Here is a 14964-nt window from a genome sequence, read left to right as displayed (position 1 = left end):
ATCACCGATAAAAATGCTATGGGATTTTAAACCCAACACAACTTCTACAAGATACCACCAGAAAACACATCTCAGCAACTATTCCACCTTCAGAATTATAATGGGACTCTCAGTTACAAGCAAGTAAATAAAAATCAGTATGTCACTGCACATGCTGTCATTCTAGTTCTTCCTGGAGAAGCTGTACATGCCAAATAAAATGCCTTATACAAACAAATATCTGAGTAAGATTTTTAAATGACAAAATGTATGAGCTTCACCACAGAATGACAAGTCATCTTAAAGGAACCTATTTTTAACTAACTCCATGAGTGAAATTCCTTGAGTTCCTCCATGTTTCAATCCCAACCAAACTATTTTGTGTGGGATACAGAAAAAGGTTGAAAAGATTCTACCCACCTGTGATATCCAGTATCTCTCATAATACTACCTTTCCTTCAATCCCCTGAAGCTTCCTTGGTGCTCTCAGATACACTGTTGTCATTACAAGGCCAGTAAACACCACTGCCAACTCTTCAAAATCTTGACATTGGTGATCTTAAAACATCTAGATTCAGTGGGTGCTCCAAAATTAGTTTTGAAGTACTCTGCATCACAATATTATCGTCATTTCACATCACGAGTCTCTCAGTTACAGAGCAGAAAGATCTATTTGACACTTCTCCTGTGCTGGCACTACTAAAGCAATTCTTCATCTCTCACCCAGCAACACAAGCAAGTCAGGAAAGAAAAGGCCAGCAGAAACTCATCAGTTTCTTTCAGTATTTCTAGAGAAACAATATGCATGAAAATTTTAATTTTATTTCAAAAAACCTAATGTCAAATTTGTGTGCTGTTGCAGACAATAATCAGCAATAGAAAATGAAGTGTTGAATAACACGATAAAACAAAATGAAGCAAACAAAAACACCACCCCAAATATTCCCAGAAGTAAGGTCATACTTGAGACCCCTAACATGCAGTACTAAGCAGCAATTACTCAAAACCAAAATGTACATAAAACTATGTATGTTGCAAACAGTGAACCATTTGCATTTATCCTGGCCTTTGTATAGTAAAGATCTAGTATTTGATTCCAAGGTCTATGGTACTACAATTAAAAACAAACATTGGAAAGAAAATTGGTCATCACCACAGCCATATCCACAACAGAAAAAAAACAGCTCATCCTTTCTTATTCAAGAAAAAAAAAAAAAAGCCCAAGTAAAACCTGTTCCTCATTGAAGACACAGAAGGAAAAAAGTTACCTCAACTAGCTTTCCTAGTAGGTATTTGCATAATTTTGTCTAAGAGTCCCAATGGGCATTTGTTTGAGTAAGATTCTGGTTCTGGATGTTAAAAAAAGTGTGACCACTTCTGCAGTTCTGTAAGGCTAGCTCCTTTTTGTGCTGCAAGAATACAGATTTTTTCCTCACAGCTCTAACAACTCTTTAAATCTTGGAAAACCTTAACAGAATACTGTACATACAAGACTAGAAATCTTAAAACACTACACAGAGATACTGCCTGTGTATTAGCCACTAATTATTGCTCTCACAGCACAAACTCTTCTGATATTAAAAAGTTCATTACACAGAATATTTCTTCGAGCAGTACTATAAATAAGAAAAAAAGACAAGCAGGCATTTTATACTTCTGGTCACAACAAATCTCTCTATTCCCAGCGTCGCCACCAATCTGTCATCTTCTAACACATGGCAGCAATTGTTTACAACATAACATGTCCATGCATGCATGTTTACCTAATACTTAAGCATATGAAGGAATTTTGCTAAACACCTTATGTAAAACAGGTGTGCATGTGTTGGGGGTTTTTTTTTCTCCCCAACCCCTATGCCAGAATTTGTATTTTTAGAAGCACATTGATATGGACTGGAAAATTAACTCAGTAAGTATCCAAAAAGCTAAAAAGATATGCTTAGAACTTCAGGAGACAAAATGCAGGAAGTCCCCTGTCTTTTGCAAGATATACAGTAACTTTCTGTGAAGATGTAAGGCCTGGAAGGTAAGTACCATGTGACATCACCTGTCAGCAATATAACTGTCAATGTTCTGAACAACATGGAATCATGTATGTACCATTTTTAAAAAGTTCGTAATTTGCAACATGGCAACCCACCATAGCATCTAGAAGTATCTATTAAGTTGGGATCCACCAAAACTAGTGATTTATTATTTATCTGCTGATGGTGAATGGTGGTAAACTGTCATGGAAAAGGAAAAAGAAAGATCATGGTTCTGTAAAAGAAACCAATGGCTAAATGCACAATTTCAGCAGAGATAAAGGGCAAAGAAATAAAGATCAAATGTTGGCTTCCTATGTGAAGTTAACAGACATCTTTCTGCCAAAAGTAGCACAGGAACACAGGTGTTATGAACTAACTAAACACTCATTAGCAACTGTTGCTACCATAGGATACTTGGCTATAACTGGACATTACCAACATTTCTCACACTAATGAAAAATGTGATGTGTAAGCAGTTAATAAGCAAGAATGATAGCCATAAGCCTCAGCTATTGTATGAAAAATAGCTATCCACGGTAGTTATTTTAGGTACCAAGCATATGTTCCAGGATTTGTTGGATAGATGTCAATATCTAAAATTTAATGTGGCCCAACAGTGGCTTTTTCACTGTGTAGCAGGCCGTTCAAGTGCATCAGCAGATTACCTGCTTCCCCATACACACACCTATCCTCTTTACTTGCATGTGCTCACCATGAACCTTCCCTACTTTAGCTAACTTACCTTAAAACTTGGTATGCAGGCAAAAGGAGATAAACCACAGATGAACTCCAACTTGTATCTTCCCATTAATTTCATTTTTTACTATGATAGCATACACTTTACTGTGCATCTAACTAAAGATGCCTTTCTTGTAGTTGTCTATTCAATGGTAACAAAACAATTTATAGAAAAATCAAATTAATATCTAAAGCAAGTAGTCGCTAACACAGCTAACAACCTTATTAGTAAACAGAGCAATCACTGCAGTAATTATTCTCACTTCCAGTGGTTTTGGCATCACCAAACTTTGCACGTAACTGAACAACAGAATTGTTCTGTCAATATACTTGGACAAGCTAAAAATCGAGGTGTTACTGACTCCTGAATTACCCAAATGGGAAACTTGGCAGATGTTTTAATGAATGACAGCAACATAAACTCATCTCTTACTTTCAAAAAAGAAATAGTGTACAATTGCCTTCATATGAAAGATTAAAATATTATGCTAACCATAGGGACACATATTGAGGCTAGTGAAAAACAGAAACAAGAATACCAATGCCCATTTCTTCATCAGAGCCTTATTCTGACAAAATTATGATACACAGGCTTCCCCAATCAGCACTGTTAGCTAAGTGCTTATGGATGAGGATTGAGACCCAATTTTAAAATCTGAATATTTACTGAGATAATCTTAAATTAATTATTTCTTCTACTGTGTTGAGGAAGCATCTTCACATCTCAGATAATGTATGCAGCAATCCAGCCACCAAAAAGTTTAGAGGCTCCCTACTACAAGCCACAACTGTTCCCACACTCAACTAACTGAACAGTAAAACAGCAGCATTTTCCCCGTTTAAAAAAAAAAAAAAGGTGGGGTTGTATTTTTATTAATAATCTTCAGTATAAAGTGTTGGCAATAATTCATTTATTCACTTCAGTATCTTCCAGAGGCACAGAGCAGAACACCCAGCTGGGCCCTAATCCCTGACTCAGGCTTTTAGGGGCTACTCAGCGCAAAGAGCGATAATTAAGTGCCAGCAAGAAATTGAGGTAGAGCCACACGAAGATGCGACTGCTGTCGCAGACAGCAAAACACCGAAGCAACACCTCTACCAAGCGAGTGGCTGGGCCGAACCACGCCGGAGCTGCCCCGAAACGCCAAGTCGGCACCGCGGGGGAGGCGGCACCGGCCGCTCCTGTCAGCCACCCCGACTGAGGCCCCCCGGGCTGCCCCACCGGGGCCGGCCAGGCGGAGGGAGGGCCCCCTACGTCCCGGGGCCGGGCAGGCGGCAGGAGCTCTACCCACCCCGGGGGTCGCCCCACCGGGGCCGGCCAGGCGGCGGAAGCCACCCCCCGCTAAGGCCCCGGGCCGCCCCACCGGGGCCGGGCAGGCGGCGGAAGCCGTCGCCCCCTCAGCCGCGTCGCTCTCGTCTCCGCGCGGCGCCCAACGGCCCGGCCGCGCCCGGCCCCACAGCGCGGCCTCCCCTTCTTCTTCTTCCTCCCCTTCCCTCCCTGGGCGGCGGGGAGCGGCGCTCCCGCCTCTCGACGGGGCGGGCAGCGCAGGCCGCGGCCCCGCCGCGGGCCCCTCGCCGGCGGATTAGGAAAGACGCCACACGGCGGCGGCCCCCTCCCGCCGCCATGGCCGGCCGGCCCCTCCCGCGAGGCGCCGCGGCGGTTACCTCCAGGTCGCGGCCTTTGTTCTTGAAGTTCTTCAGCCGCTGGTTGTCCAGTTTCTCGTTGTCGGCCATGGCGGGCGGGGAGGGGAAGGTGGGAGGGAGCGCGGCTCCTGTGCCTCCTCCCGGGCCCGCACCCCCTACCCGAGCCCGCCGGGGTCCCCCTTCCCGGCGCCTCCGCGGCCGCCGAGCCCGCTTACGCTTCAGCACCCGTCAAGCCGCGCCGCCGAGCCGTGAGGCCGAGGCGAGGAGACGCCGCTGCCGCTCCTGGGGCGGCGCTGCCCGCTGCCCCCGGCGGCCGAACGTGCCGGGAGCGAGGAACGGCGCGAGCGGGGGAGGGGAGGGGGGAAAGAGGGGCAGCCTCGCTCTGGGCCAGCCGGCCGCGCCCGCCGATTGGCTGCGGCGTCCGAAGCCGGCGACCAATAGGAGAAGGGGAGGCAGAGGGAGGGTGCTGCGCGGGGGACGTGACGCGCGCGGTGACGGTGCGCGGGCCCTTCGAGGCGTTTCGGCCGGTCCCATCAGCCGCCGCCGCCATTTTGGGTGGCGGGTTTGGCCGCGCCGGGAGGAGGAACGGCGGGCGGTAGTGCCCTCCCCGCTCTCCTCGGGGCCTGCGCCCCCTTGTACCCGCTGTTTTCTTAGCGGAAAGCTTATCCTTTGCCTCACTCGGGCTTTGCGTTCGCTCCCCTCAGGGGAACGGAGACATCGCTTCCTCCCCCGCCGCTTTATTGCCACTTTAAAGAAATAGAATGTTTGGGTTTGTTTTTTGGTTTTTGTTGGGGTTTATTTTTTAAATAAAACTGTTCTACTTGCGGCCGCAGGACGGCAGGAAGAGGGTGCCCGGCTGCTTCGGGCGGCGTGGGAAGGACGTGGGGGCCTCCGAGCCACCTGAGGGGAGAGAGTCAGCGTTGGCATGCCTTTGAAGTTTCGAAAAAGTGAAAGACTTGAATAAAAGGAACCGCTGCAGCTGTCACGTTTGGCACGGTCCAGATTTTAATCTCAAACACTTAGTAGACTGGCCCTAAGCACAACTGGTTTTGGAAAGAAAATAGTAGAGCGCAGGATACAGCAGCAGGTATTCTGGCAGGCCCTGTGGAAACATGGGTAAACTTTCCTCAGGAATTAATATCATCTGTATGCAGGATTCCACTGTATTGGGCAACATTCTCATTTACGCTGCACAGCAACTGTGGACCACGTTCACAAGCAAGACTTGATGGAAATATTTCTGATAAGGATGATCAGAAATGACAGCAAAATTATTTTTCAGTGAGATGAGATTCCGTGGATCTTTCTAGTTTCCTAGCATGATGAAAAGAGGCCAGATTGGTTTATTTGGGTCCAAAAGAGGTTGCAGTCATCTTCTGGATTCTGCTGTCTCAGAATTTTTTACATGCCGGTCTCTTACCAGTTTGATGATGACAGTCAGGTTTAGTGGCAGTGGATTTCAGCCAGTAGAAACTGCTGTAACTCATTGTCAGGTGATGTAGGTGGATGCTGTTTCCAAACTAATTATGAGCTTTCACCAGATAGGCTTCTCACATTTGAATATAGTCATCAGTGTGACATTGTGACATATATTTTGTAAACTCCCTTCTGGGACTTAAAGCTTCCTTCCAGGGTGCTTTCTAATAAGCAACATTATTTACGTGTTACACAAACTGTGGTGAGCTGCAAAAAGTCATTCCTGAATTTGCATTGATCATACCAGCAAAGGGAACGATGCTACGAAAACTCCATAGATGTGTTTTGTTTGAGCATAGACCAAGACTGTGTTTACATCAAATACTGTGGCTATCAGAGTACATCCCTGTCTTTATTCAGGTAAATCCAAACTATAAAAAATTATTCATTGGGAACTCGCATCTGATAAAACTTGCCTCTTGACACTGACTCTTCAGAAATACAAAATAAATGTTCCACTTCTATAGCTTTTCTGTGATGCAGGTAATTAGACTACAGAAAGTTTCTGGAAGGGCAGAGAGATTAACAGTCGCCAGGAAAACAAAGTGGTTTATTTACAAAACATCCAGTGGGTTTTTATTTCTCAAAGCTCACTTCAGAATGCCTTTGACAATTGGGAAGCAGCTTTAACTTGTGAGGAAAATACACTCGGAGTAGTATCTGTTCCTTCCAGTCTTCCAGAATATTAGGGGGGAAAAAGCTACTATCCAAACTATTTAAGCTAACCTGGATATTTTTTATTGAAATGAGTTAAGGGTATTGAAAGAAATAGATACACTTGCAGAGCAGAGGGGATGCCAATTTTTTCCTACTTTTGTAATTTGATCCAGAGAATAGTACCTCTGTTCATAACTAGAAGCACTCACTGGAATATATAGCCCTCATCCTGCATGTAGTTTATACTTACTCTTAATGATTGGAAAATCAAGTCAGCGGTTGTGAGGATTCCTCTCTGTTAAGTCCTGCGTGTTGATAGAGCCGTTGTTTCGTCAGCGGCCTTATGATTTTCCATAATACTTGTTGAGAAAAGTCAAAGCTGTGATAGGAGGTGCAGTCTCCCAAGTCTGTAAACTAAGTCACTCGGAGACTTACCAATATCAGAAAAGAGAACTTGCTTTAGTTCTTTGTGAAAACACAAAGATTATGATCTTTCAGACTACAAGCTAATGTGTGTTTTATCTCGGGGAGATTTCTCAGAGGATGAGGCTTTGTTCTAGATAGAGTTCTCATCAAGATTGAAATGACAGGACTCTGAGTCACCACAGCCACATCTGTTGCCTAAATGTTGTAGTGATGTCACAGCAATATGAGTAGGGTAAATCAGTCAGGTTTAATTAGTCCTGATGGTATTTCATATAGGATAGCTACTTGTCTATCAGTATGTAAACTGTTTTGTTCAAAGCCACTGTGGGTGCAGCAACGCTTTCACACTGCAGTCTGGATATACAAAAAAGACCTTTTCTTGTCATGGCTATTTACATTTTAAAAAGTAGTACACTTTGTCCATTTGACAATGTTTTAGAAGCTACATAGAGAAAAAGAAAAAAAGAACATCTCTTTAACTAACAATCATTTTCATTGGTATCACAGCACAGCTGCCTTAAGAAAACAGAATATTATAGAAGTACAACCCTCCCAAAACCGTACCTCACTTTTTCAAAAGTAATGTATTTCCAACTGATGCTATCATTTCAGAAGGAAGCCTTTAGTAAAGAAACAAGAAAAATATTCACATATGTAAACAGTAGAAATTTGTGAAGTCTGGGAAATAATAAATTCTACCAGCATGTTCAATTTTAAATTGGTTGAATAGAATTGTCAGGTAGTTTCTCATTGCTTTTAGCTTCTGCACTTAATGTTTAAGGAAATGATCAGCAAGTAAAATATTTTGTGTTACCAAACTGGAAATTTCTTATATTTGCTATGGCTTTTGTTACGTTGAGTTTATTTTATAACCCTCTATTTACATCTGAATGGTTTGAATTAACTGAAGTAAAACTCCCTGCTTTTGACTGCATTTTCAGGCATATTTTAACAGTGCTTCCTTCTGTGATTAAAGATTGTGTTGTATGTATCACAGGGACATGCAAAATGCTTAGTATTTTTTATTCTCTGTCATCTTTGAAATTGCCCTAGATGAACATACCTATTGTAATCACATAGCTGATATGATGAAAATAGTATTACACTGGCAACTGTCATCTAATACTTTTTGCTGAACCACAGTTTTTTACATAGTAAGAGTATGAAATCCAGAAAGAGATACCTAAAACTAACAAAAGTTTAACTAATAACTGTTTCAAAAGATTTGAAAAATCAGGATGCAGCCCTATGAATCTGTTATTCTGACTGGCTCATCTAGTTGTACATTTAAAATTCCTCTCCTGAGGAATTATTCCACTGACTGGAGGAAATATCAGAATTGTAACAAGCCAAATTGCTTTACAATTTCACCTAAAAATAAGAAGTATTGAAAACTTACAGTTACCTAATGGCATAAGTCATTGGTCTCAAAATTAAAAGGTATTTTACAGATCTATCAATAATTGGCTGACTAGTTGTAGTGTCACTTCCTTTGAGGAATAATTTTAGTGTCCCTGAGAAACAGTTTTGCAGAATAAGTTTAGAATTCTGTGGCCCCAAGGAGGTTTCTTCGTGAATCCATCTCTTCAAGCACAATTGAGGCTCTGTCTCAGCAGAACATGGTTATCAATAATGAAATTGGACTCTAGTACATTGGGACTGGCATGTTACTTTCCTGACTATGTCTTGGCTCATAGAATCATAGAAGCATTTTGGGGTAGAAAAGACCTTTAAGATCATCAAGTCCAACCATTAACCCGGCACAGCCCAGCCCACCACTGAACCATGTCACTGCATCTATGCGTTTTCTAAACGCTTCCAGGGATGGTGATTCCACCACCTCCCTGGGCAGCCTGTTCCAATGCTTGACCATCCTTTTGATGAAGAAACATTTCCTAACATCCAGCCTAAACCTCCCCTGGTGCAGCTTGAAGCCTTTCCTCTTGTCCTGTCACTTGTTACCTGGGAGAAGAGACTGACCCTCCTGCCTACAGCCTCCTTCAGAGTTGTAGAGAGTGACCAGTTCCCCCCTGAGCCCCTTTTCTTCAGGCTGTACCCCCCTAGCTCCCCCAGCCGCCCCTCACAGGGCTTGTGTCCTAGCCCCTTCCCCAGCTCTGTTGCCCTTCTCTGGACACACTTCAGCACCTCAGTGTCTGTCTTGTAGTGAGGGGTCCAAAACTGCACACAGTATTTGACGTGCAACCTCACCAGGGCCAAGCACAGGGACGATCACCGCCCTAGCCCTGCTGGCCACACTATTTCGGATACAAGCCAGGATGTTGTTGGCCTTTTTGGCCATGTAGGCACCTGCTTGAGATTATAACTAATCAGGCTATGAAGGTAAAAAATATATATGGTGTCTAAGACCCAGCCCAGAAGTTTATGAAAGGAAAGAAAAACTATTTTGCTCCATCACTGCTCTTTTCATAGCTACCTTTTCCGCGTCTTTGCTAACCCAAATGTATACATGTTCATCCCATATTTACTACCTCCGACTGTTGCCACGCTTAGCACTGACTGATTGTATAACATGTGGTTTGGGAAAGGTGGACTTGAAAAGCCAGCACATTCTAGCAACCAGAACTGACTCAGTGCCCTAACTAGTAACAATGACCTCTTAATGAAGTCATCTCTCTGTTGACCTTCCCTCTGTATTCTTGGAAAAAGATTGACACAGACAAGGGACTGAGCAATAATCATGTTATTTTATGAGTAACCATTTGAAAATAACTGAAGAATCATCTTGGAGAATTTCCTTAAAATCCACACCTGTCTTAAAATCACATTGCCGCATCATCAGATCTAATAAACCATTCCAGTGTGCATAGTTTTCTTACCATGTACTTTCATGTGAAATAGAAGAACATACTATGCTCTTACTAAATTATGTATGTTTGGAGGAAGACTATCCTTCAGTGGTCTTTGATCTATATTTTTGATGTAGTATCATCTGAAAAAAATTCATAGTGTGACTTCAGTGAGGACATAATCATGGATTAATCAAGTGCATTTTGCTTAATCTGTTTAGCTCTCAGAAGAACAATTACCATGTTATTTTTGTATTGGTTTGATTTTACTTCAGATCTGCACTGCAAATCTGCCAGCACTTGGAAGACAAATTTTGAAGAACAGACCAATTCCCTTCTGAATTCTTGATCTTGTGGCTGTCTTAAAAAAAAAACCAAGCAAACAAACAAACAAACAAACCAAACAGATATTTTGATTCTAAGTGAGTTTCTCTTAGAAGGGTATATTTTGGCTAAATGTAGGTGCCTACAACATAACAAATTATGCATATAATACAAATACTCTTGGTATGGTAATGTTTAAACTTCATGTGATGTTACAGTAGCTCTGTATCTTTTTATATTTTTGCATATTTCTCAGATTGGAAAATAATAGTAATGCAAATATAAAGATGTGAATTGGGTTCTGCTCACCTTCTGATCCTTCAAGCAATGACAGGGAAGATACTGAGAGCTGCCCTAACCTCTCATTAAGGAGTGGTTCTAAATTGTTTGCTCCCGGCACCTGAACACGAAGTTAGAGTAGCTTGAGGTGGTTATAATTTGTATAGGATTTGAGCTGTCTGGCAATATATAGGTGCTAGAAAGGAGATACCATTTGGCAAGGAGGAATTTGTCTCCACAATACAAGTTTCCAGTTGATGTAAGGAGCCAATTTTGTCACTTTTGAAAGTTTCTAATGCGGAGGTTGTACTGCATGGGCATTGTGCTCAGTAATGAAAATTCTGGCTTGCCAAGCAGCTACATCATATAGAGGGCATTCTGATTTCAGAGATCATTTAGATCTTTGGAGAAGAAAAAAAAAAAAAAAGAAGAAAGGCAGAATACATAAGTTTGAGATGGCTTTTAGCTACCTTTGTCCCTTCCATATATGTATACACAGTAGACAGACTTGCATTATAAATAGTTTACATTTACAAACAGGTAACACATTCATAATTTGTGAACTTTGTGCTTGATTATGTAATTAGAAAACATGTAATTATCAAGTTATCTTTAAAAATATCCTTCAACTAATAACGTAAATTGATCTGAAATGTTTTAGTAATATATTTTGTTTTAAACATACATTTAGGCAAAATGAGTTCGGGCAGATGGCTTTTCATAGCAAGTAAACATATCTCCCTAGTATAAGAAACAAAATACTATGTCAAGCTGCAAAAGATTTGTGTTGCACATTGAAAAATTCCATTAATCCCGGGATTTATAAAAATGGAATAGCTAGTATTAACAAAAATGTAGATCACTGAACTGCTGTTGGGATATTTTATGATAATCTTTCATCTGGTATGCAAACACAACTACTTGTTTTCATTTTGCACAGAGCTTCTCTGAGTCTGGAGTCCGACTGTTACTTGCTGGACATTGAAACAGCCCTATCAAATAATACCTAAACTAAACTGGGGTCAGCTGTGAATATTGCACCAGGTGAAAAAGCCATAAAAAACTGTCACACACAAGTAGTAAATATACAAAACTGAGCTTCACAGAACAGGGGGATTATTTTAAAAGGGACATTACTACAAAAAGTAATCTACGTAAGATTGAACAGGGCTGATCTAAGTAAAGCACCATGGGGCTTTTGGGCTCCATTAAGCAAGTCAATGTTTTTTGCACTCGTTTTCACTTTTCCCTGAAGTGCTCTGCTGTAGCTCCTTAGCATGAAAAGTCTTTTCTAGAAAGAGCTAGAGGTGCTGACAGTTTTTCTGCTGAAGGAGCAGGCAGGTGGAAGCGTAACGATCCCAGAGGCAAGTCAGCACAGAACCCTTAGCAGGAGCCTGTGCAAACCCCACACCACGCGGTAATAGGTCATGAGCAGCAGATGCCACGCTTGCATTGCGGACTTCCCCCACTGAAGCAAAAACAACCACAGCCTGCTTCCAGGGGAGATAACTCAAAGACAAACTTTTGCAAAAGACAGCACATTTTTTAAGGTTGTATCTAGGAGAAAATTTAATTTCTACTGTCTGAATGCTAGTTTTGCTTTTAGTCTTCTCTTACATCACTGTGCTAGAATAGTTTTTTCAGATGTGCCATTACACAGCTACTACCTCTAGGATGTCTCCTTTTAGTACAGTGCTTGATTTTGCCTGAGCCTCTGTATCCTCTTCTACCGTTTTCTTATTTTACTCATTTGAACTGCTTGAGCCAGACTGTCATTTTTCTCTCTTAGAAAATGTTCACACAAAGTTCAAATTCCTTCCTGAGGTATTCTTTGTTAGCTGTCTTAATTAGTTGCTCAAAAATTATTTGCCCAAGTTCTATGCCATTTTGTAATAAAAGGGTCTACACTGAGTACCTGCAGCATCTGCAACAAATCCTGCTACCACTGCTGACATTTCCTTTACTCTTTCTGTTGTCCAGAGGCATGTGAAAACAGCAGTATGATGGACCATGCATTGACGTGGATGCACATCATTCCTTTTGAGCTAGAAAGATGTATTAATACTGCTGTCTTCTTGGATAAATTATTAACTCTTACATCCAGCCTTCTGCCCAGCTTCCCTCCTCCTCACTTAAAAAAAAACAAACCAAAAACAACCAAAAAACCAAAAAAGGCACTTATTTCAGCTAATTTTTCAACTTGTTTTTCCAATTGTTACCCTAACCTACTAGTTTAAAGTTGCTTTTTGACGGAACTTGGCTGAAGTCCTTTGGATTACAGTAAGAAAAAAAGATTTTAACCAGAAAATGCTTAAACAGCTCTCCTATCTTTTGACTCCATTTGCTTTCACACAGGGGTCATTCTCTTGTGCAGATGGAGACTTCTCTTGTATTCAAAAGCTGCAGAGTTCCTGTGCATGTGTCCCCTTTATTTTTCTCTGTCCATTTAGAACCACTGGTTACACTGTATTTTAGCTTTTCTTTGTATTTAGAAAAAAATATGTGTTTATACTTAGAAAAAAACGCTCTTTAGTTGGAGTGGTACTTGAAACCTCACTTTCTAGCATCACAGTTTTTCAGAGTAATGAACTGCACAGAAAATCAGCCTAAAATATCCGAAAATGTCCAAAACATAGTAGGATTCAATGCCTTTCCATTTATAACACTTTAATCATGTTGTACAAGACACTAAAATTACTGAGAGATGCTCCTGATCTTAGTTTCAGTGCTGGCCCATATCAGATGTTAATGAAGCCAAAGGCCTGTTGATGTCACCAGGCCAATTTAGTTTTAGTGCTCTCACTCACTTAACACTGTCCCTCACGAGGCTTGCTTTCCTGTGCTTACTTACAGCCTGGGCATTACAGACGCCTTGAGGATCTCTTCTCACAAGGCCAGTTTGAATTTGAAATACCACATTATGAGCACTATTTATCTAGTTAAAGAGCCCTAAATATTTTCCTTTTTCAATTTGTGGAAGCCACCATGTGATAAGTTATAAGATGATGCACAATATTCTGTTTCTTCAAAAGGAGAGACTGTAAACCAGATCCCCAGATGGTGCAAATTAAAGGTAGCTCCTCTGGCCTCAGTGGCCATGTGCTGATTCACATCAGCTGAACATCTGCTCCTGTGATTAGAAAATAAACTTAGGGCTCCCACATGACTGCAAACACTAAGCAGGAGGCAGTCCTGTTAAAATTTATGATCAGAGTTTCAAAGCAATCTCTGAATGAGCCTACTTCTGATCTCAGTTATTCTGTTTTAATATAACTTTTTATTTAATATAACCTTTGTTTTTGGGATTGCTTTTAATTAACATCGGTGATGTTTTCCGCAGTTCAGCCTATATTAATTCAGTTTTTAACACGCCGGATCAGATGTTTTGCAAACAAATTTATAGATCATGAAATGACCGCTGCCAAAAATGTTTCTTAGTACCAAAGCCAGAGTTGATCACAAAATCCATCAGCTGCAAATAGCCCATGAAGAACAGGAATCAATCATGACTCAGCAGATTGTGGAGCCCCACTTCCCTGCCTTTGTCCTAGCTGCTCTACCTTTCAAACAGAACAATTCCTAATAAAGGCAAGGGAAGAAAATTTCATTCAAGATAAAAAGTGAGGAACGGTTAGTGAAATGAGTTTCCTGAAAGATTCAGGAATATATTGTTTCCATGCTAAAAAAATTTTCCTTCTTAAGAAGCCCCTAGAACAAAGTAATTTTCTGGTAGCACTGCTGATGGTTAAGACAGTGACAGAAAACTTCTCTGTCACAGCTGCTTGATTTGGGCGAGTTCCATGATGTTTCTAGAAGGAAAGGGAAACAGTATCTGCTGGCAGGCCTGGGAACTCCCCATATACTGGGTTCTGTTCCACTTGAGTGCTGCAGAAGGGAAAGTCACTTGCCCTTCCTTGGGTTTTCCAGTGGAAGGATGATCCTCAGGGCAATACTTTTAAAATTAATATATACAATATGGTTACATAATTAAATGCTAGTATGAAGTGTTAGGTAATATGTGTTTCACATTGTACGCAGAAACACTAATAGGATCACAAAGCTAGAGACATTTATGGGAGCATCTAAAATTTAAGCTCTTATTTCTGGCTGTTAACACTGCCAGTGAGCAGAATTTAGCATATAAAATGGTATCAAATCCAAGATGCATCTTTTATGCAACAAAAATGTAAATGTGCAGATGCAGATTGCCATTGTCAATGCTGTGTTTCAGACTAATTTTGCAAGGAAACTAGAATACATAAATGAATAAGGAATTTTGAAATGCTGAAGGACTGATATTGAGTAGAGATGTGAAAATACCCTAAGTATGCATATCTCTTTGTTACACTGTAATGAAGAAAATGAGTACTTCTGAGCCGCAGCACTAATGAGGCCCATTTTCGTAAGGATTTCTGACTGAGCTTTCCTTGATTTTCTGATGCCTGATAAACAACAATATTTCTGTTTCAGCTTTTCTTTTGAGGGGGAATAATGGCCACATAATTTTCCTGAAATACATAGCATTTTAGTAGCTTCAGGAACTCTACACCTCTGTCATATCACCTAGATCAACTCTTTCCTTTAATATTCATAACTTCTTTTTTTAA

At 41.2% G+C, this 14964-nt stretch overlaps 1 protein-coding gene across 1 annotated transcript in view; it reads right to left on the bottom strand.

The window, feature by feature from the left end:
* KPNA4 (karyopherin subunit alpha 4) overlaps window positions 1-4748 on the bottom strand; it is a 28865-nt gene extending 24117 nt beyond the window's left edge. Inside the window, exon 1 of the mRNA XM_055723332.1 lies at window positions 4410-4748. Within this exon, the coding sequence (XP_055579307.1) occupies window positions 4410-4478 (69 nt within the window). The 5' untranslated portion in view covers window positions 4479-4748. The remainder of the gene's footprint in view (window positions 1-4409) is intronic.
* Window positions 4749-14964: the final 10216 nt, after the last annotated feature.

The sequence above is a fragment of the Falco cherrug genome, chromosome 11 (genome assembly GCF_023634085.1).
Source record: "Falco cherrug isolate bFalChe1 chromosome 11, bFalChe1.pri, whole genome shotgun sequence".
NCBI lineage: Eukaryota > Metazoa > Chordata > Aves > Falconiformes > Falconidae > Falco > Falco cherrug.
This window is presented reverse-complemented; position numbering and strand designations above follow the sequence as displayed.